Source organism: Cryptotermes secundus, unplaced genomic scaffold (assembly GCF_002891405.2).
Source record: "Cryptotermes secundus unplaced genomic scaffold, Csec_1.0 scaffold1150, whole genome shotgun sequence".
In the NCBI taxonomy this organism is placed as follows: Eukaryota; Metazoa; Arthropoda; class Insecta; order Blattodea; family Kalotermitidae; genus Cryptotermes; species Cryptotermes secundus.
The window spans coordinates 155944-180241 of NW_019718284.1; the positions used below are offsets into that span (position 1 = coordinate 155944).

A 24298-nucleotide genomic window follows, 5' to 3' on the forward strand; every position below is an offset into this window, starting at 1 on the left:
TACAGTAGTGGCATACCATTCAAAACCTGTAGATTCAGTTTTTGTAATTAATGTATGTAACAGACTAGAAATACACTTCAGAATTTCTTCTGAATAAACTGGGCAATATATATGAGTGTTTGTGGCAACAAAACGTACTGGCACATGTTCAAGTTCTCCTGGATAGTCGGGAAACACTGGAATGCCTGATGGTCTGCTACCAAGCCTTCCATCAGGCCTGTTTCGTGGCAATAAGCCATCTGTCCCTGAATCGGCTGGTTCCAAGTCAATAATCTCTGGGCCTGTGACTGGAGGAATGTTCGTTTTGTTAATGTCATCTTCACGTAAAGGAAGAGTGTGCATGGAATATGACATTCTTGCATTCATCCTCCCACTGTCCTTCAGTGCTTGCTTATAGAAATCTCCTGTTGAGAAAGAGTATTGTTGTGCTGCAAGGGGGGTTATGGTAGCCTAACCCCTCGGGGCACTTATGGATACCTCTCACTGGGTCAGGATAGGTAACAGTAACAACACGTTGAATAACAATTGAAGTAATAAATTATATAATTATGTATGAATTCTCTATGTACATGTAGTTCACTACCTTAACCTACCATAATACATGAAGTAATCCTAAAATTTCTACAGTTCCTAAAACCGTATACATTGGCCTCTACGCTTTGATTATGAAATATCTGCTGTAACTTTACTTCTCGTTTTACACCATTTAGAGAGAATTGGCAATTGTCCACACTGACCTGAATATAGGCAAGTATTCATATGACCTCCACGGCCATAAGATGGCGCCGATCGCTGATCCCTTCATGTCTGGCACTAACACAGGTTCTAGGAGCAACTACTACTCTCAAAGTAAGGCTTTTTCCAGCACTATGACTGGGGATTTTATAAGGTTCCAGGGGGTCGCGCAAGTACTACCCACGCGGGATCCGCCCTGAAATAGCCTATTCTCATTAGGTGTTAATTTCCCATATATAGTCATTCGGCTGGTGCGTGATTCTCTTATGCGAGGACTTTGGAATGGCTGACCGACGGTTACCGCACACACTCACTGGTATGATCTCATACGGTTTCCGGTCAGTCATCCAACTGTCCATCCCATCCGTTCCACTGTGTATAAGTGATAAACTTATTGCCTCCCCCTCAAATGGAAGTCATAACTTCACCCAGTTAGGCTTCCATTTTTGGGTTACCATAACTATTTCTATATTTTTTCTCTAAGCATTCACAATTATTATGAAACTACTTAAGTGACTGCACCTAAAATGCAAACTAAAATGGTAAATAAAATGATACACTCTGTTAGTAACTTATGCGTCCTTGACACATTATTTTTTCCCTGAATTGGTTCAGAACTTCGTTACAAAATGTAGTCAACCTCGCACTGTTTGTGGTCTTTCCCACTTCTGTGGCGTTAATAGTAGTTACACTTTTGGGTTTCATGGTCCCAACTGTACTCTTGGTTGCATTCATAGTTGGCACGCACTGTCCTGTTGGTTTCATATCGCTGTTGCTTCCGGCGATGAGTGCTCTCCAAAATTTCCGGAGCTGGAACCTGCCGGGTTGAGCGAACTGCACGCATTCCCATGTCCTAGGCTGGACAGCGGGTGCTGGCTTGTTTACAGTCGCCGCCTCCCTCTGCAGTGGGGTAGCAGGATGTGACGTCGTCACTCCGACAAGTTCGCTAGGATTTTCCATACAACATGGTGTTGTGCCGCAGGGAGTGGTTACCCAACCTCCCCCCTGGGGTCACCAGTAGATATCTCTCGCCGGATCAGGGAAGATAGGGGTGCAAGGGCAGTAGTTCCCACAACCTTCTCAATTAAACAAACGCCTTAAATTTAGGAATATAATATGTGAGAAATACAGAAAAATGAGTGGTTACAACCCTTATGGAATGTGTCTACAAGGGTCTATCTTAACCTACCCTAATACATAAAGTTATCTTAGTCTAAACCGTATGGCTAAAACATGGCAAGCATTACAGGTTATTTGGCTACCCTAGCCGTTCTGATACTTGTTGTTAAGCCCACACAAGTCGTCGTGTCGTGTCGTGTCCGATGCCCCACTCGCTACTCGATCGGACTGAGGAGCGTGGCCGTCCCGCCTCCGGCCTCAGGCTCCGTCTGGCGTGTCCCGTCTGAGCGTAGTGATACACTGGGCTTTTGCCTACACAAATTCACTCTTCTACTTTACTAGTGTTACCGCTCGCTCTCCCTTTGGTTTCTGTTGTTGGGTGGGGTGTTATGTTTGTTCATGAAGTTTCCACCACGACGTCACCTGGTGATGTTGGAGTAGCTAGCTGTGACGATGACGGAGATGATTCTTCGGGATAATTCTTCTTCTGGCGTGGATAAACAAAGAAAGCTAAGTCTCTTTGATTGCTGGTATATTTATTCACAACTTCAACCAAGATCCACAGACCAAGTGGTAGAAAATGCAGACAAAGGATGAGACTGAACTGCGATGAAACAGAGCTTCGCCCTCTTGAGAGTCGAGAGTAAGATCTCAATATGGCGTACCCACGCCTAGCCCTTATAGGGTTAATCTGGGCGTTGGCTAAAAGGAATGCCACCAGTGAAACTTTATCTTGACATTGAACAGAGTTCTCAGCGCATCAGCGGAGAAGGAAACGCATCTTTTAGAAAGTTTGTTTATCGACACCAGATTAATCTTATAGCCCACTTAGAGAATATACTCTTTACATTCATGGACTCACTGCTCCAAGTGGTGTGATTTCATCATAGCAAGCTCTCGCTCTCTCATCTAATGATTATTAGGTCCTGACAGATTTGTAGTAATGGACGGTCTGCATTACTCAACTCCTTAGCTAAAAGGCTTCATACAAAGAGCCTTATGTTTGGTCTTAATGATGGCTTTTTACATTTAGTTTCTCTCATACTTCTTAATACAATTTTATATTAGTTCCTCTATATTATTACTTATACGGTTAACAATAGACTTAAAATATTTGGTTATTCACTACCTTTATGCAATTATTGCTCTTAGTACATTTCCTTATTATATCTAGTATATTTCTTCATTACACCCCCCTTCTTGTTAAGAAGTTTTTACCATGGGGTGAGAACTTTTATCTGAATATACTCTTACTTCTTGTTCTCTTTGCTATGGAATCCAGATCATCTTTTAATCTTAATTTTTCTTCCGTCTCCTTCTTGGGTTGGCTAGTACTTGGGCTTTCCAGTCCAGGTAGGGATTTTATGGAAACTGCGGGAGAGGTGTTTGTTTTTGCGTATTCTACTCTGGACCCATTATAATTGTAAACACTAACACAACACTTTTCTTGTGTTTGTTTCCAACACTCCTTTGGGTGCCATTTGCCCCATAACCAAAAGAAACTGTTTCTACAGCATTTACAGCAGCAACAGCTTAAGCAAATACATAAAATTGTTACAAAGATTACACCAAGTGTTGATCCCCATGATGTTGCCATCATGTACAGGTTTCGTTCATGTTTCGTTTCCTGATCCTTTATCATTTGTTGCACTTCATCTGCCCTCATACTTGCTACTCTTAGGTCATCTATATTTGACATTACATTGACCAAAGGAATTTGCAGAGGTAATTCTTCAAAATTTAATTTCTCTAGATCTTCGAAGCAACAGTCGAAGTCTATTGGTGCAGAAGGCACATAGTCATTTGTTAAATTTGTGTAAAATGTTGACAATGCATACAATGTTACATATGATGAATAACCTTTGCAACCTGGTTCTAAAGTTAATTTGCCTTCCTTCTGTAACTTTAAAGTGGTTGGCCCTTTTGGGCATAACACTGTGAACGTTTCTGTTTGTGGTGTGACAAACAACCATCGGTTACTCCTATGTAGGGGTATCCAAAATGTCTTACTTAATTTGAAAAAGTTGTACTCACATTTTCTTGGTACTGTCGAAGTTGAAGGGTGAAGCAAAGTGGCTTCACAATCCATGTCAGGAACGTACGTATATATGGGTATTTCTTCCTTACATACATATGTGAATTCATTTGATTGGAAACAACCTGTCAATTCATTAACTGTCATTTTGCCATAATGCTGTCTTAAGGGATCACTAAATATAAGTTCTTTATTGAATCCGATGTAGCTATAAGTGGATTCTTCTTTGCTTACTGCTGCTGGAAATGGTAACATCTTATACAAATTGTAAGTTGTGGAAGAAAACAATGGAATTTCCAATATGTACACTAAAAATTGTTTATAGGAGTAGGTGTTGGGTGTTATAATTTTCTGCAGTTCGGGGAAAGGAAAGTTAGGGTAGTCCAGTCCATTTGGCAGTTTCTGTGTGACCAGAAAATTCTTTATTTTCTCTACCGTGATAAGTTGCGGTTGTAGGGACCCTTGTTCGGCATGGACAAATGCATCAATTAGTATTTCGAATGAGTGCTGACTCTCATCAATTCCTCTTTGTATTAGCCTAAACTGCTCGTTAATCAAATTTACGTTCTTTATCTCCTCTTCTATCTCACTAAATTTATGTGCGCTATAGTTTTGGCTAGCATTTTGGCTAAGCCTTCTGTCATTACTTTTTCGTTTTGGTTTACCTTTTGCAATGTGGAGTTTACTGAGGTGATCGTTGTTTTAATAATTGTCATTTGTTCTTTTGACAAATGCAAAAATTCTTTTTGTTCATTTTCTAGTTCAGAAATGTGATTATTATAATTCCTTGCGTCTGCTTGTGTCAGAGTTCCAAATAAAATTTTCGATATTTCGCCTACGAAATTTAGAACTCCTCGTTTAAGTCTTTGGTTCGAATTTTGATTGTCTGTCATATATTCAACTACCAAATCTTTTAAATTGTCAATATATTTACTTTTAGACCTCATGTACTGTCCGAATGTGGCACAGTCTGTGTAATGGTACCAGTTTTTGTTCCTGATTTTCTGACAAAAATCGGTAACTTTTCTCTGGTGAATTTTAGTCTGTTTCCATAGTTCCCATGTTGGTTCTAGGTTAATGTATGTAACGACTTTCCAGTTCATAGGGTAAAAGAATATAGTTCCCATCTTATCAAAATAAATTCCTGTCTTTGATTCTACCTCATCAATGGTCTGCCCTTGGAGTAGTCTCCACCACATGCAGAGTGTGACTAAAAGTATCCACTTACACAGCTGCATTTTCTGAAATTGAAGAGAAGTACGGTTTCAGCCTATTAATGTGTATTTCATGATGCTTCCTTTTGCCTATTTCTTGGATAACAGCATTAGAACCTTTTATTTCTTTTATTTCATATGGCCGTTTCCACAATGGGTCCAATTTCTGCCTATTCTCTACCCTTAAGAGAACTAAATCATTTTCCTTGAAATCACTTTAATTTGATTTCACTCTTTGTCTCTGTGCTTCCTTGCACTTAATTAATCTTTCTCTCGCTATTTGCTGACAGTGTTGCATTTTGCCTTTTATTTCTAACACAATATCATCAAAATTGTAAAGAGGTTGGGGTTGTCGTTGGATCATGAGGAGACAAAGGGTAATAATGTTACGCCGACACACATTACATTTGCTCACTGTTTAATATTATCATATGTTAAAACACGTCTGTCCGTAGGAATGACCGAATGAGAACTCCCCTAGAAGCTCGGACTATATCGTTGAGTTTTGGGACATAAGTTCTCCCACCCTCGCAGATATATTCCATCATTGCTTCTGATTCGTTCATTCAAAAGGAAGGCGGTATTACAAGTTTAAACCCTCCAATACCCTTCTTAAAAATTACACCTTTGAAAACGCTGGTCCAGCGATATTCTCAACGATTCTTGAGACCTCGCTAGACTGCAGCTGCAAAGTGTAACATTACAGACGCTATGCGGCATCTTTTACTCATAAGATATATATATATTTGCTTCACATAACAGCGACACTATGGCGCCACTATTACGTGCCACAGGGATATAAGTGTCAGTTGTTTATAAAGCTGCTTACTCCAAGTCTTGCTCTTAATATTTCAATTTAAGCACTAAATTAAATTTCACTAGTTTCTATTCTAACTTAAGTTATTTGACCTGAGTAAATGCACCTAGATACAATACAACCTTAAGCTGTGTAACTGTGACCGTGACCGACCATAGGCAAGTACTTACTTGCCCCGTTTATCGGGCTGCTACAATGAAGTCATCCTTCTCCGTGGTCTCGAGGGTGTGCCTCGCACCCTGGCGGAGTCGTGCCCCGAAGGCTCGGGTACGTTCTACTGATGGCGTTAAGCGACAAGCGTCCAGCTCTAGCGCGCGCGTCTCCGCCCCTTGTTCCAGGGTTCTTATACCGTCTGGTAACGTGGGCACGCTTTCCGTCCTCATGGACGCGCTGGGAATCGTCGATTCCCATTGGTTAAATTCCCTTCTGTCCTAGCAACTTGCCCGTATATGGTCTTTCCTGCCGGCCACATAATTCTTCCAGTATCATGGGGAGCGGCTGACTAACGGAAATGAATAATCGTGAATCACAGGAAACAGGAGCGGTGTCTGTTTCCGTAGTTGACTTCATCTTTCAAGCTCAACCATAATTTCATGTTTCCTACGTTAATAAAATAATTTAAAATATCAAAATCAATTTCCCTAAAGGGTCCGGGAACAACATTGCCTCTCCCTTAAATGGAAATTATAGCTTCCTAAAGGTGAATTTCCATTCTCCCTCCCGTACATTAACCTTGCAGGTTATCTTTCCTAATCAAAAATGCTTACAAGTTGTCCTGTAACATTCCTTACATAATTTCACATATACAAGTATTCTTGAACGCTTACACGCGCCATTGCAAATGTAGTACTTGACATAAGTTCTTTTAACTGTTCATCTGTTCCAACATAAATACTGTTTTACACTTTTTAACACATGTTAGGCACATGTCTCTCTTTTCTTGGCTTCATTTGTGTGTCCGTATAGTCCGTATAGCAACTTCACTGGAACCTTCACATTGTTCACATTGTAATGTCACTGGAACTGCTTATCCGTGCTACTCCTGCAGACGGCTGATGCTATCAGTCACTTCCGGCGTCGTACCAAAAATAAGATAACATTATACAGTAATTAAATGGTTACAGTACATTATTATAAACAACCTAAGTGGATACAGCCAAAATGCAAAATAAGTGTTAAAGTGAAACACTCTATCTTATGCGTCCTTGACACTTTTCCGTCCTCAGTTTGTTCAACTTTGTTAACAAAACTCAGTCTCACTGTTTATAAATTTTCCCGTTTTTGTGGGGCTGATGGTCCTTATTGTACTTTTGATGACATTTCTTGTCGGCACGCACGGTCCTGCTGGTTTCATATCGCTGTTGCTTGCGGCGATGAGTGCTTCCTCCACCATTTCCGGGGCAGGAACTTGCCGGGTTGAGCGAACTGCACACGTTCCCCTGTCCTAGGCTGGACACGGGTGCTGGCTTGTCGACGGTCTCCGCCGCCGTCTGTTGTGCGGTAGCAGGATGTGACGTCGTCACTCCCGTAAGTTTGCTATGATCCTCCGTACAGCATGGGCAGTCATACGTGGTTGGGGCTGTGACCAATGTAGTGGGTGTAGACCTGGGTCTCAACTCTAGGTCAGTAAAAGGTCGTTCAATTCGGTGTAGGAAAATTCTTCTGGTCAGGTTTAAAAATGGTCGTTGCCAAAATCTGAAGGTAAGGACAATAGAAGATGGGTTACTGCATTCCGTCTGGTAACTTTGTTCATAAGTTTTTCCCGTTACAATAATGAAATTCAGTGGCCGCACGCTCTGCAGCACGCGCCAAGCTGCAAGCAGGCGATCCTTGTCCGGTGATGTTTTCTTTCCGCAGCCAACACCTGGCGTCGGTGGTCGATCGTCACCGGTGGTGGTCAGGCTCCTTGGGCGGCGTCAGCTTTGACTGACGCGGAAACTCCATTTGGTCCCCAGCGACCATCGATAATAGCGTTGGAAATTACAAGAAGTATTCTGCTTAGTAGGGTTACAGTTGCTTCTCATAGTGGTGCTTCCTGTGAACTCAGGTATTAGAATTAGATGTGAATCTGTTAGTTTCCTGTAGCCTCCTCATTCGCTTGGGCCTCAATGGTTGGTGAGGGCAGACTATTTTTTTTAATTCAATTTCCCAATGTCTAACAATTTCACTCATCTTAATAAATGTAATTTCTAGTTCAATTCCAACAATTTCTTTTCCTTAAACATCACTAGTTTAATTATATAACTACAGTCTGCCGTCATCCCGCGTAAGTAACATTGCTCATGGCTGGTCACTAACATTTCTCTAATTCTGTGTTCCCCTAAATAATACTTATTACAAATAGTGTGTATAGTAGCGTATATAACATTGGTACAGGTTCAGGGGATCATAAGTTGTCTTGCACTGCGTTAAATGTCAAAATTAATACTATATAATCTTAATCATATCTCCAAATTTTACTCATTACTTCTTCTTCATTGTAATTCACGTCTAATACCTCCTTACGTACCCGTAACTTCAATAATTTAAAATAAAATAGGTGAATGGTCATCTACTATGTAATCATCATTGCCTTTTCTTCAGTCATTCGGTTCCGTTTTCCTAACAAGTTAAGTCTGTACTTCGTCACTCAGGTATTAATTTAAATTATCTAGTTCCTATTTTAATTCCATTCATAACCCTGCGTGTCTGCTCTGGTTCTGCCCAATTTCATTCCACCTGTTACATTTCTTACTCCGTCTGTTACAAATTATGCGATATCTTAAACGTTAATTTCCTGGTCGCCGAGTCTCATATTTCCTAATGTTAAACTCGCGTTCTCTACACTCAAGTATTCTTAACCTTTCTGTCAATTTTCCAAGTACTTCCCAAATGTTCTCCCTGTTGCTTGGGTCGGATGTGTAGCACGAGTAGCATTTCTCCACTTACCTGGTAACATGTTCGGTACATGGCTCCGGATCTCTTCCTATTAATTGAGGGTCCCGTCGGTAGTAAGTCGAATCCTTCGATACCTTTCAATTTGAGGTCGGCTCCTGGGTTCAATTCCTAAAATTTCACATCATTTACTTACCGTTGATCGTGCAAACAAGTTATGGCAGGTAGTAGTTGCCTTCCGGCGGTGCCACTGGATGTTCTTATCTCTTGCCACATCCTGTCCCTTACGTAGTTCACAAGTCTTAAAGTTCCTTCTAACTGTTTTATAAAATAAGTATCACTTCCCCAGTTTTTGAATGAACTTATTCGTAGTTTTTTAATTCCCGTTACTTCTTTCCTAAAATTTTTGTGTTTATACCCGTGATGGTTAACTTCACTCAAAGGTTACAGTTCCATCTATCTGCAATATTATTTCCTTCTACTGACTTTTCTTCTCTCCCTTTTGTCTTTCTTTACCCTGTTGGCCTAAAATAGTTCAAATCGTAAAATCCCTTTACTTCGCATAAATTTTGCCGTCTAATTTACATTTCAGTCAAATACGTTAGTGTCGAGCCAGTTCCTGTGAGTAATCCCTTCTTACTGAGTCATCTTGTGTCAGTGTATTTGTTTTCCCGACGTTGCTGTAGCCAAGTCGTCCTCCATCGGCACGCTTCGGTCTCCCACGTGGGTATATTACCAACCATTTCAACGAAATGTGGGCAAGGGGGTCTTGCAGGCCATCACCGCGCAGCTGATAAGTTGACCCAATCACTTCCAAATTCGTTAAGTAATACCTCTCAATTTGGCTAACTCTTACGTAAACTTTTCCTCAACCGTCTCTCGCATCTGCGGATCGAACGCAGTGCAGTCGGTCCATGCACCGTTTCCCTCCACTCTACTAACAACCTGTAATCATGAATCATTCTGAAACCTTTGAGTCTGTACATATTCCGAAAAGCAAATCTACGTGTAACTAACATAATAAATGTTCTTGCTTCTAAAAAAAGGTCATCAAAATATATAAATATCCGTGTAATCAGTGCGGTAGCTCCTGGTAATTCGTTCACTGGTACTGTAGGTAGCGTCCAACCTTAATTTTACACAAAAATCATGTTGTTTAACATAAACAGTTATTAATATTCCAATCCATATTAAGCCTAAATGATTAATTTTTCATCCTATCGCAAATCTATTCCCGCTTAATTTTCTGCAACATCTAATCGTAATATAATTTAATATTAACCGTCTCCATTTTAAATATAATCGTTCTTCCTCTTCAAATTTAATCCTCATGTGTAATTTCGTTTTCCTAATCATCGTCTGCAAATTCTTCTAACATCTCTCGCAGTACGTTCCCTGGCAGTGCTGTAACGTAGCTTCGTAAGCGAGTGCATCACCCGCGTTATCATTTTGTGGCTTCCGGTCTCTGCTGCAAGAACGGAAATAACATACTGCGACAGACAATTTGCAGTTAACTATCGTTCTATAAATGCCAAAATCAAACAAACAAAAAGCATATACAGAATTCATTAACCCATACAATTTCATATCTTTCTATAATTATCCAAGGGTCTCATATAATGGTATTACAACAGTTGGCTATCCTCGACCATTCAGCGTTCATAATTAAATGTTAAACCTACCTAACAGTCCCTTCTTCGTAAAATTTTAGTTTCCTTTTAAATTTCCTACCATACAAGGTGTTTATAATTTTGAGTACCAAATATAATAGCTGTTAATTCTGTCTGTGTAATCCGTAACTCGTATCGACGACATACAGTGCGCAATTTAACAAAATATTCAACTACTTCCAACCATAATGTAATTATATCCTGAAGCAAAACTGTAAATGAAAATCTATACTAAAATTACCGGCTAGTGAAATCGAACTGTACCAGCACTAAGTCTGACGGCCAAGGATGTGTTGACACAGGGTCTGTCCCCCCTAAATTTCTCAATCCAGGAGATATTCCACAAACCAAATAAAATTTAATGTATTCAGTTTTAAAAACTCTCTACGGAATCGTTACTTCTTCCTCTTATGTTACACCATTTAGAAAAATTGGCAATTGCTCACAGTGATCTGAATATAAACAAGTACTCACATGACCTCCACAGCCATAAGATGGCACAGAACGTTGGTCCCTTCTTGTCCGACATTAACACTGGTTCTAGGGGCAACTACACCTCCCCAAAAGATAAGCACGCGATCTCCCAGCGACTCTCATGTCCGAACATTCCTAGCGTTCTAAAATCATAAATCCTTAATACAGCAAATTTGATTCATGTCCAAGGCGATACCCGGTGTGTTTTCCACATGTCCTACGTATTCTCCGTGCAACATTACCTGTGTTTTCTTAACGGCACCCTGTCTTAGATGTACGTACCTCTAGGGCGCTGCTAAAAGCTAACCTCTACTCTCTTGAAATTCACTGAATTTGCCGTTAATAACCGCCAAAAACGTTAAAGGCTGGTATTGGCCTGCATACACACACACAAAAGGACGGATAACATAACACGATTTGACCGCCGGGGCGGTCATCACGGAACTAAGATGGCAGACACTTAGGACTTCTGGTTTTATATGATGTGCCAGTTCCAACGCACCCAAGAGGTCTGACACGTGCGTCGTTTTTTTTAACGTGATATCCCCAGTAGGCATAATCCACGATGGTGATGAGATGATTATTTGAGGTTTGGCTTGGCGAGATAGTGGAGGGCGATGGGGCCATTCTCGGAGGTAGGGACAGCCCTGGCCTTGGGATATGGCGTGACGTATTTGTTGAAGGAGACTTCGGAGTCGGAAGATGGGCGCATGTGGAACGTGTATGGGATAGAGAAATCCCATCGTGTGCGATATATGAATTTCATGTTTCCGGATTCGCTGAGGATGTGAGGAGAGTCGAGTTGGATGTACGGCATGGGCTGAGGCTGCCATTGTAGATGCAAAGACGTGAAGTTACCAGTTGATGCGGCGACGATGGGGATGTCGTTAGCTTGGAAGCCAGTTGTGTGCTGACGCGCGGGAAACATTTCATCTGAGTGTGCAGATGACCCGTCAATGTGAATGAGTTCCCATACATGGGAAGGGGGCAAGGGTTCAGGAGAGAACGTGAACGTCTTCGTGTGCCCTGTTGCCAGTTCTTCTGTTTTGCAGAAATTGGCGCCAGACTGTAAATCGTTTGTGGTGTTTTTGTGACCGGGGGGCAGGAATTCTGAGGGCCAAAGAACTGCGGGGGTGTGGGTTTGATTCATGTCTGTAAGGATCATGAGATTTTGTGATGTTTCGAAGTCGATGGTTTCGTATGTGGTGGATCCTTGTGTGAGGAGTCTTTTTCTTGTTGTCGCCTGGTTGTAGATTGAGAGAGAGAGAACATGTGCCCGGTAATGCCATATGCCGCGTTGGATAGGACGTTGAATTGTTTGAGGGTGTTTTCTTTTTTGTCGATGCCGACCCAAAATTGGAGAAGGTGATAGGGTAGGCCATAACCACACGTACCAACATCACATAAAGAAACATTGTACCATAAAGAGCGCTTTATTTCTCCGTAAGCGTGGGTTGTTTTTATAGGTATAGGAATGGAAGATACCATGACAGACATGTTTTTTCCATAACCATCTTGTTCGACTTGGTGTGTTGTCTGGCCCATGGAGGCCATCCCGCTTGATCCTCTGGCTCGCTTGGATGGGTGGTCCTGTTGTTCTGAAGTGGAATCGGCCATGGGCGTTGTGATGACTGGTTTGGGATCGAAGTCGATGAAGAGGTTAGGATGGATCCTGCAACAACAAGTCGATTTGTATGTTTTCAATGTCTTTGACTGATTGCGATGTGAAGGTATTAGCGGAATGGGGGGGGGGGAGTGGTTAAGAGGTTAGTATAGGAACGATGCATATCTTGGAAGTGATGAACGAAGAGAGCGTAGCGGTCGTGTTTCGTGAGTATGGATGGTGGTTGAGCGACGATCCCATCTCTAGTGATGAAACTGGAGATAAGCGACGTAAGATGAAAGACGAACATTCTCTGTTTAAGGGGAGAGATGTCTTCGGTAGAAACCCAGTTCCAGATTGGCTGGTTTGTGGTGATGAAGACCGGAAGGCGATGTATAATCTCCTTGTCGGCATGTTTCATGTCGGTGGGAATGGGGGGCCCTCCTCCAGCAGGAGCTTCCACGTGCCGACGGTAGTCTGGTCAATTATGGGTTCTTCGAATATCACGGCGGTGCTATTCGGGAGTTGGTCCAGGTGGAAGTTGCTTTTGTCCCTTTCGCGCGCCACTCGCGTGGGGCGCGTATCGGCCAGGAGGAGGGAAGCCAAAAGGGATTTGCCCGTGTTTGTGGGACCTTCTAAGACAAATGTGTTAATTTTTGTGGCTGACGTGGAATGTATGAGAAGGAATTTAGAAAAGAAGTCTGGGATGTCGATGTTGTTTGAACGGAAGACAGAGGAAAGCCAAGAGACGTTTTGTTTGTCTGATTTGTGGATGTCAAAATTTTCGGCGAGGAGGGAATAGAAGTGTTTGGTTTTGATGTTTTGGAGAGCCTCGACTGTGTGGATCTTGATGAGGGTTTTGATGATGTTTTGACCCACATAGCTAAGCTGTTTTAGAAGTTGAATTTTGGTTTCGGTCGGGAGAACGCGTTGGAACATCTCGTAGGAGGAAATGGTGTGGTGTTGTGCCGCAGGGGGTCGTGGCCTATTCTCCCCCTCGGGGCACCAGTAGGTATCTCTCTCCAACCCCGGGGGCTCACAAGGGAAAAGGTAGTGCAGGGGTCACATTTATACCATTTCACAGTAATACATCACTAAAGCAAAAATGTGTATATTAGAAATAGGTTAATTATGATTAAAAGCAAATACAAAGGTGCCTTGCGGCTGTAGCGTGTTCTATCCTTCTTCCTCGTCCTCCTGTCACAAGCAAATAATACTCACAAGCACATAAGTATGGTACTTAACCTATCTAAATGCAGTTCCTATATAATGGAACGTGTTGAGCGATCCGGAGTAGTAACAGGCTCCGGCCGTCTCGTTCTTACCCGCTTCTCTCTTGTGCCTAATGCTCCATGAGCCTAACCTAATCTAATACAAATTAGTACTTCAATTGTGACCTGTCACCTCTGCCGGGTGGCCTGTCAGTTCTTTCGGGTGACCAACCATTGGCAAGTACTCACGTGCCCCATCCTTGGGCGATACTATGCTCCCATCTCTCTCTCTGTTCCTGGGTCAGAGATGCCCCTCGCGACTTCGCGACGTCGGGCCCCACGGGCTCGAAAACGTACCCTCTGGCGTCTGGCAACACTCGTCCAGTCTTCCCGCTCCGCCCCCTGGTCCCAGGGTTCTTATACCATCTGGATCCGTGGGCGTGCTTCCGTCCTCATGGACGCATTGGGAATCGGCGATTCCCATTGGCTACATTCCCTGTGGTTCTTAAAACATGCCTATATTTGGTCTTTCCTGACTGCCTCATACTTTGTCCCACATGATGGGAAGTGGCTGACTAACGGAAATGAATAATCATGAATAACAGGATACATGAACAAACTTGATTTCCGTAGTTCGTTTCATCATTCTAACTCACCCATAAATTCATATCTGCCAAACCTTAATATTATAATTTAATACATCAAAATCAAATTCCAAAAATCCTGGGCACAACAGTGGGTAGTGATGAGTTGGGATATGAAGTCGATGGAGAAGGTGCGAGAGGTGATAGTTTCCTTGTTGAGTACCTTCTTTTCCTCTATGTAGTTTTTGCAGGCCAGGGGCGATGTTGATGGACGATCTGTAGTATCATAGTTGAGAAGCGCATCCATTAGGGGTTTGAGGATGTGAATAGTTCGGACACCATACTTATAGAATGTGGCGAGACCGTGACGGATGAGATAGGAAATAAACCGTGTTGGGAAACGGACGAGTTGAAGAGTAGTATGTGCCTCTGAAGATCCATCAAAGCCTGTTTTAAGGTATCGAAGGATTGAGTTGAGGTGGCGGCTGGCGTTGTTTGAATGACCGACGGAGAAGATGATGTGGAGATGGTCTCCGTGGTCGAAGGCTGCGAAGGATGGTGCTTTTTTTGTTGTTGGGGGGAGGGGCTGGAAGGTCGCTTTGTGGAGGATGAAAGTGTATGTAGGGTGGTTGGATGCGCTTCCGTCCGTATCGTCTCCAACGGGGTGTCGAGAAGTGCTGGCCTGTGGTGTTGAAGAGAAGAAGGTTCATCGGCGTTTGCAGGTCTTGGAGAGTCATCTGGCTGTCCGCAAGGAATTGTTCTTTGTTGGGTTTCGTTTCCAGGAGAACAGTCAGAGCGTCGTTTCGGTTGTCTGTTGTGTAGGTCATCATAGGATCTTTTTCGCTTCCTTCTTGTATCACCATCGTCGATGGTGTTGAAGAGAAGAGGCGAAGGAAGGTTGTCAGGATGTATTGACGGAGATGTCTGTTGGATGTGTTCGTGATGGAGAGGAGAAGGTATTGTGTCTCTTCGTCGGCTGGTATCTGGAATAGCTGCACGTGTGATGTTAATCGGGCTAGGGGTTCTGCGGCAGATACTCTTATACCTAGTATTTGATAGACTCACTAAATGGTAGCACTTTATTCACACTGATCCTTACGTCACTTCTATTAATCGGCGTAGCATCCGGTCCATTAAATCGTCAAAGGGGGCTCCTGAAAACCGAAATTCATTCCCATGTCCCTACACGACTAAGGGGTTCACAACTCTGTTCTACTATCATTCTTCTTCAAGTAAAATTTTCATGTGTAACACTACGTAAATTGAAGTTAAATAAAATATTACTGTCTCTGTTTCATCCATAAAATGTTCGTGTTACTTAAACGTAAAAACGGTAGTCATCACAGTGGACCATAAATTTTGCATGTTCTATTTCTTGGGGTTTCATTCAATAGTGGGGTTCAAAACGTCTCTAGTAGTGCTCGTAACGACGTACCACTAGACGACAAAGAGGGGGGTATTTTTAATATCCCTCGCGCCAATTTATTAGCTTTGCGACGCATTATCCTTTTCTTATGCCTCAGTACATTTAATGGAGGTTGGTCCTGTTGGACCGTATCGACAGGCGTCCCTGCCGTTGCCTCACAAATAAATTCAATACTGGTATCGTTCTCCATTACCACCACGGTCTCTCGTTACTAGTTGGGTTTACCTAGTCCGTACTCTTTGGTGCAATTTGCTCTTTCCCTTGGGGTCATTNNCCCCCTCTCTATAGTTCCAATCAGATCCCGGGAATTTCTTCCAGTCAAGAATCCGATTCCCCGATCGGCCGTTTCCTGCATTCCAATGTCGCGGTTGGCTATTCCTGCGTTCATGGAAGAGGCCCACCTTAGTGGTTCGGCCCATCGTACCTTCCCTCTAGTAACAGTTGGCACCTACTTCGATTATTCTCCCTTGCGTCCCGTTTTGTTTATCTGTCAGTTCGTTGAATCTACGTCCTTTCAAGGACAACCGTGGCTAATTATCCTCAGGCCTCATATCATTCGTGCACATTTAACTCAACTGGGCTTACCCAGCCAGTCATTTTTCCACCTAGGTGATTTCAGTTGATGTTCTACCCCCCTTTTCTAATCATTAACTCATTTGCCTAAGGTCACACTCGACTCCTTGTTCGAGTCACGTACGCAGTTAGCGTACCTAAATGTAGGGCTAAGTTTAGCTCCTCGCGGATAACATGGTATGGTGCCATTAAAATAAACATCATTACGCATACGACTTTTCAGTCTTTTATCCACATGCCACTCAGATAGCGAGAGGTAGACAGTTTACCCGAGGGCTATATAGCGTTCCAGACATCAACGTCGGCACCTCCCGAGTTCAACCCTGGGATGGGCCTTCTCAGCCTGCTCACGCGGCAGCGCCTTCAGCGAGGTGATCAGTCCCGCGTCCGACGTTCCCTGCAACGGACGGCTTAGGCGGCGAATCGCTCGCCACCGCTCGACCTTTTAGCCTGACAATTGACGCCGCTTACCTCCTGGGATAAGCGCACTGGTTCGCAAACCGACTTGCCTCCCTACGTCTGAGAGCATCAGCCCCTGTTATTCCCCGTTGTACATCAAATTATCAACCTCACAAATAACACGACTTTCTCCTAACTCATTCTAATTCTTAGGCCGTAATTTCAATTGTAATGGTCCTTGTTGCAATAACTCTTCTCTAACTCACAAGCATAAAAATTTAAAAATTTACTTATAAACCCGTTACAACAACATTAAAAATAATCGTAATTTACAAAATATAAACGTAACACTTCCTCCTACCTTTCTTTTCCGGGCGGAAGCGCTGGTCGTCGTGGCAAGTCGTCCGACCTACCTTGGTGAAGTCGGCGATGGTTCCGCCGCTGTGTCTTCCGGTTTCCATTCCTCACTCGACTGTAGAGAGGGCCGGCGCTTCCCTGGGTCGTCCCGATCCCGGTGCCAAAACTCATAACAGTGATAACATTGAATGACCAAGGGGTGTACCCCACCCGAGGGAACCCATGGCTTTACTGACGTTCCTGGGCCTAGCCCCCTAGGGCATCCCTTATTCCTATCCCCTTGGGTCGTGCGCGACTCCCTAGAACGACCGCCTCCCCTAGTACGTCGATACTCATTCCCATACCTCCAGCCGGGAAAATCAGGATCAGGGTCCTGACAGCAGTCGCTCCCATAGTGCCCTATCTCCGCACATCGAAAACATCGGATGGTCTTTTTGTGTGCTCCGCGACTCCTTCTTCGACCTCGTCGTGGGGGAGAGTCCCTACTTCCGACGCGATCCCGGGGCGTCTCCCTTATCCTAAGGGTTTCTAATTCCCCTCTCAGCTCCTTCGCTTGGGCCCCAAGGGCTTCCACCTCTACCTGGCTCATCACAAGGCATCCCGCTAAATTGTTACACAAAGTGACCACACCCTTCAACACTTAAATCCGTTATTCACAAAAAAAAAATCGTCTGAACAAATCCCTTAAATGCAAGACAAGGTTTACTTCCCTTTTACACGTAGCATACAGTGCATATCATTAACTCATTTTAAGCGTACCTGAGTGGCGAGAGTTATCTACATTCGCGCTTCTCACTTATCAGCGCAAGTCCCGCAATTCGGGCAGAATTACGATTTATCCCGCCGCTGCCACCAGTTTTGTTGTGCCGCAGGGGGTGGTTACCCAACCTCCCCCCTGGGGTCACCAGTAGATACCTCTCTCCGGATGAGGGAAGGTAGGGGTCCAAGGGCAGTAGTTCCCACAACCTTCTCAATTAAACACCTTAAATGTAGGAATATAATATGTGAGAAATACAGAAAAATGAGTGGTTACAACCCTTATGGAATGTGTCTACAAGGGTCTATCTTAACCTACCCTAATACATAAAGTTATCTTAGTCTAAACCGTATGGCTAAAACATGGCAAGCATTACAGGTTATTTGGCTACCCTAGCCGTTCTGATACTTGTTAAGTCCACACACAAGTGGTTGTGTCGTGTCCGATGCCCCACTCGCTACTCGATCGGCCTGAGGACCGTGGCCGTCCCGCCTCCAGCCTCAGGCTCCGTCTGGCGAGTACCTCCTGAGCGTAGTGATACACTGGGCTCTTGCCTACACAAATTCACTCTTCTACTTTACTAGTTTCTATTCTAACTTATTTGACCTGAGTAAATGCACCTAGACACAATACAACCTTAAGCTGTGTAACTGTGACCGTGACCGACCATTGGCAAGTACTTACTTGCCCCGTCTCTCTGGCTGCTACAATGAAGTCATCCTTCTCCGTGGTCTCGAGGGTGTGCCTCGCACCCTGGCGGAGTCGTGCCCCGAAGGCTCGGGTACGTTCTACTGATGGCGTTAAGTGACAAGCGTCCAGCTCTAGCTCGCGTCTCCGCCCCTTGTTCCAGGGTTCTTACACCGTCTGATAACGTGGCGTGCTTCCGTCCTCATGGACGCGCTGGGAATCGTCGATTCCCATTGGTTAAATTCCCTTCTGTCCTAGCAACTTGCCCGTATATGGTCTTTCCTGCCGGCCACATAATTCTTCCAGTATCATGGGGAGCGGCTGACTAACGGAAATGAATAATCATGAATCACAAGAAACAGGAGCTGTGTGTGTTTCCGTAGTTGACTTCATCTTTCTAGCTCAACCGTAATTTCATGTTTCCTACGTTAATAAAATAATTTAAAATATCAAAACCAACTTCCCTAAAGGGTCCGGGCACAACAATGGAGAAACCCACTTGGCCATAATTTCATGTTTCCTACGTTAATAAAATAATTTAAAATATCAAAACCAACTTCCCTAAAGGGTCCGGGCACAACAATGGAGAAACCCACTTGGCCGGGTCTGTGACCAACATATTGGGTGTGGACCCACATTTAAGTATTATAAATCATATATTGTAAGCAACAATAGTCACGTTCCCATTTATTATTATTTTCATTAGAATGATGGAATTCGGGAATGTGAAATACACTCTTTTCAACAAGATTAAGACTGCATTTAAAGATATAAAAAAAAAAGTGATATATTCATCTTCACTAGTTCAGTACTGGGCAGAATAATATGGCAGAAATAACAAATAAATGTAATAAATACTGACAATCTGGTATCCATTCATATTCCAGTTCAGTAATGTGGCAAAAGTAACATATCTTACAAAAAATGTAATGAATACTGAAAATCTGGTATCATTCATATACCAGTCCATTAATGGAAAGGTGTATATGGCAAAAGTAACATATATCTTACAAAGAAATGTAATTAATACTGACAATCTGGTCACTGGAACTGAACTTGAAGTCTATCGTCTCGTAGGTGGTAGAACCTTGTGTTAGAAGACGCTTCCTCGTTGTGGCTTGGTTATATATGGAGAGATTGAATTCGTGCCAAGTGATGCCATAGCCAGCATCGGCTAAGCGATTAAAAGTTTTTAGTGTATTATTTTCTTGGTCGTCTATTCCAAGCCAAAAGTGAAGGAGGTGATATAGGATGTCATATCCACAGGGACCAGCGTCGCAGAAAGAAAGATTCAACCAAAGAGAACGTTTAATCTCACCATGAGCGTGTGAGGTCTTTATTGGAATAGGTACAGTAGATGATATAGGGTACATGTGTTTGCCATACCCATCTTGTTCTACTTGATGAGTTGTTTGACCCATTGAGGTTGTAGTAGAGCCGCGCATCTTTTTTGACGGTCTGTCGTCTTGAGGCTCATACATCTGGGAGCTCCGTAGTTCTTGAAAGAGTGTCGGATGAATACTGTGATAGAGTTTGTATCTGTAGTTCTTGGAGTTTGTGGAAGTGTTGGTTGGTATATGGTTTAGATGTTTCAGATATAGGTGGTTGGTATATGGTTTAGATGTTTCAGATATAGGTAGGGATGCCAAGAGGGTAATGTATTGATCATGGATGGATTGTAGGTGATGGAGGAATAAGGCATAGACATCATGTTTGGTGATGATAGATTGGGGTTGGGGAATGTGACCAGCCTTGTCAACGAAACTTGAAATTTGGGTGGTGAGGTCGAACTGGAAGATGCGTTGCTTTATTGGGGAGACATCATCCGCCGAAACCCAATTCCAGATTGGTTGGTTTGTAGAAATGAAGACAGGCAGACGATATATGAGTTCTTTGTCTGCGTGCTTCATGTCTGTGGGGATGGGTGTACCCTCAATTGTGGTCTGATCAATAATTGGCTCTTCAAATAATACTGCAGTGCTGTTGGGTAACTGATCGAGATAAAAGTTGGATTTATCTCGTTCTCTTGCGATTCGGGTTGGTTTGGTGTCTTTGAGGAGTAAATTGAGGAGAAGTGATTTTCCTGTGTTGGTGGGACCATGGAGGATGAATGTGTTAATTTTTGTGATGTTTGTGGAATGAATGATGACGAAGCGAGAAAAGAAGCTATCAACCGAGATGTTGTTTGATCTGAAAAGTGTAGAGAGCCAAGTAACGTTGGAATCTTGAACTAGGCTGACATCATAATTATCAATGATAAGCTGATAATAGTGTTTGGTCTTGATTGTTTGGAGGTTTTCTATGGTATGAATTTTAATGAGTGTTTTAATGATGTTTTGACCCACGTACCCTAGTTGCTTCAGGAGTTGAATTTTGATGTCTGTGGGGAGAGTGCGCTGGAAAGATTCATATGAAGAAATATTGTGATCGAGTATGTTTGGACGATGTTTTTTAGCCTCAACGTATTGTTCACAGGAGAGACCAGATGTGGATGGAATATCAGTGGTGTCATAGTGAGTCAAGGCGTCGATGAAAGGTTTGAGGATGGAGAGAACTCTAGATCCATATTTATAGAAAGTGGCGAAACCCTTGCGCAAGAGATACGATGTGAATCTTGTCCTGTAACGGACGAATTGTAAAGAAGCATGAGCTTCTGTAATTCCCTCAAGGCTGGCCTTAAGGAATCTAAGGATACTTGCGAGATGTGGGGATGCGTTGTTTTGCTGCTTGGTGGAGAAGATGACATGGACGTGGTCCCCGTGGTCGAAGATGGCGAAGCTTGGGGCACGTCTGGTTGTTGGTGGTATGGCGTCGAACGTGTTGCGGTGTAGGATGAAGGTGTACGTTGGATGGTCGGAATCGCCTCCGTCCGTATCGTCTGATCCAGCGAGCGAGGCTTGTGGGCTGGCCGGTGATGTTGGAATATGAGATTCATCGACACGTCGAGAATGTCCAGCGATGGGGAGTCGGTCAGAAGATGCTCTTTTTTTTCTTTTGGGAGGAGTAGGGCTGCTATGACATCCTCCAGAGTCGTTGTCGTGTATGCCAGGAACGGAGATCGGATGTTCTCTTCTTGTATCATCAGTGTTTGTGGTTTGAGATTCAACATTTCTATCGCTCTCGCGAATAGGGATTGACGTAGGGACCGCGAAGATGTGTTGGTCAGGGATAGAATTAGGTCTTGTGTCTGTTGTGATGGTTGGGTTGTTGGTAGGGATACTAACTGTAGATGGGATGTCAGTGAAGATAGTGGTTCAGGAGCTGTGAATAGTAGATGGTTGTCCATTACATACTGGGAGTATAGTTGAATCTGTGTGTTTGATAGCTCCTTCTCCGTCGACGAAAAGAGAATGTATCTCCTCGGTGGGAGCTTGATCGTCTTTCCCGTCGGAGATGTGAATTGGGGCCAAGTGTCTCTCGTTTGAGCTTGGTCTGTCCATGATAACATTGTTGGTATGTTGTATGACACTTACCCGAAGATCGCCAGTTGGTTCTATGTTGGAAGAGGTTTCATCTTCCCACTCTTCTTGTATGTTAAATAGAACGCCGTTGGCTAGTTGTGTTCAAAGGTTGCTGTGACAGAGGTCTGAATAAGGACACTGTGCGTTGTTGTTCCAGCAACGAGGACAGACACAGAATGGCAGGAAATGGATGCACGCTGTGTGGTATACCATTGCTGAGTGATGTTGGAAGGAGCATAGAGCTGTGTTATATGGAGAAAGATAAGGCGCACGTGGAGCAGTGTTATCGGGAGTACGTGACCTGAAGCGGAGAAGTGTTACCGGTATCATAAAATGAAATAGTTTGTAATACTTCACCATCGGGACATCGTGTACGTTGCTCCCTTTGCTGGTAATTGTAACATACTCACACTAACAGTATCTGGAAATCTCCATGTAACCTTTTTCCTTAAGTTCTTCCTCAGGGACACCATTTTTATGGCAGGATGCGTCCCATCCCTTGATGATAGACCATCAACATATGCACCATGTGCTTCTGTACTAGTCATCGTTTGCCAAAAAATCTTAGGAGTCGTACTGAACCGAGCATCGATTACATTGGAACTAAAATCCCCAAGTTTAGGCTGAGGCACAGGACCTGTCTGTCTTAACCCTCCCCTTTCAGCAACAGTCTCAAATCCAAAACAATACATACTTACACCTGTTATTCTTACAAATATATATTGAGAACCCCACATTCCTCTAATATGATCAATAAAACTTTGACAATCTGGCAAAACATCAGCCATTCCCAATACACCAATATTATTCTTCCTTGTAACATATTGTCCACCTTCACATATGTTTTGAAATGCACACTCCCTCATATATGAAACCCTTCTCTGTGCAACATTAGCATTATACGCACTACACTTCTTCCTAAACCTAATTCTCCTTGTCCGACGAACATAAGTCAACGGTGTCATAACCCTCCTCCTCCAATGGTTCCACCTTAACTTCGGCTTCCAACCTCTTCTCCCCATACCAAAACGGTGCCGACGCATGAACAACCCGTAACCGCCTCTCAAAAGCTTCATCATTTAACGGTTCCTCGTTACTTACTAAAATAATAAGAACCTTACATGGGGAGGGAATGCATCAGGTCGAAAGGGGGGCTCTAAGTGTCAGTCATCTTTACATCGTGCACACAGTTTTAATATTGTGACATCCTATCACCACTTTATACCCGGGCCAACTTGACCTTGAAATCGAAAAGATGGTGATGAGTGATGTTCAGAACGCAGTTCTGCGTCTTCGAAATTTTAATAAAATTTGCTATTACTAATCGCCGAAGACGCACTGGTCACTTCCAGTTCAGTAATGGAAAGGTTTATATGGCAAAAGTAATATATCTTACAAAGAAATATAATGAATACTGACAATCTGGTATCTTTTCATATTCCAGGTCAGTAATGGAAAGTTATAAATCTTTCCACTTCAGTATTGGATACGTTTAATGAAACAGGTAAAGAAATTACATAAATAGTCCTACCCACATTCAATCTTGGTACTGATTCTGCTTCTCAGAGTTTCACACTGAGGTGGATAACCTGAACTTTGCAAGTCAGTTATAAAGTAATGCGTCTTCATTCTTACCTACTCATAAACAAGACCCATCTGTGTCAGAAAACAATTTCCCATACAACCCTCGGTTGAAATATAATTTGCTTAAGATAAAGGCCAGAATGAACTCTGACCTAGTGAAGTTCTAATATTCTGAGACGAAGGAAACATGTTTGCAAAGAGGGGAATAGATGGAGCTCAAGTTCAAAATAAGTTTCGTGTATGTAATCGAACTGTGGTTGACCATGTTATCATTCACTGCAACATGTTTTCAAAGTGGGAAAGAGATGGAGTTCAAGTTCAGAGTAGGTTTCTTGTGTGCAATCGAAATGTGGATGCCATTGTTATCATTCGCTGCACTGTAGTTTCTGTTGCTGCACTGCAGCTGCTTGTCACCAGGGATACTTTCTCCAACTTACGAAACATTTAATGATGCTCATGTCATGTGACTAGGTGGCACACATACAAGGTGTGTTCCAAAAGTCATGAAATATATATTTTTTAATTTGATGTAAACTCCGTCTCAAGTGCAAACAATATATTTTGTGTCTTTGATCTTGCTCCCTGCACTACATGTTTCGGCCTCAGACGGCCATCATCAGGTGTATAACACTCACGTCGCTGTCACACTGCACCCAGTTCAAAATTTAACATCTAAAACACTCTCCCTGTCATTATCAACTTCTACTTCTTTGATAGC

The 24298-nt window shown here is 43.0% G+C and overlaps 1 protein-coding gene across 1 annotated transcript; it reads right to left on the minus strand.

Annotated features, from left to right (window-relative positions):
* Positions 1-509: 509 nt before the first annotated feature.
* LOC111875631 lies at positions 510-19101 on the minus strand. The gene is made up of 2 exons (XM_033750197.1): positions 14002-19101; positions 510-12610 (listed from the first exon to the last, which is right to left on the minus strand). The coding sequence occupies exon 2, from the start codon at positions 4142-4144 to the stop codon at positions 3089-3091; it is 1056 nt and encodes a 351-aa protein (XP_033606088.1). The 5' UTR covers positions 4145-12610; positions 14002-19101; the 3' UTR covers positions 510-3088.
* Between the last annotated feature and the right edge of the window lie 5197 nt (positions 19102-24298).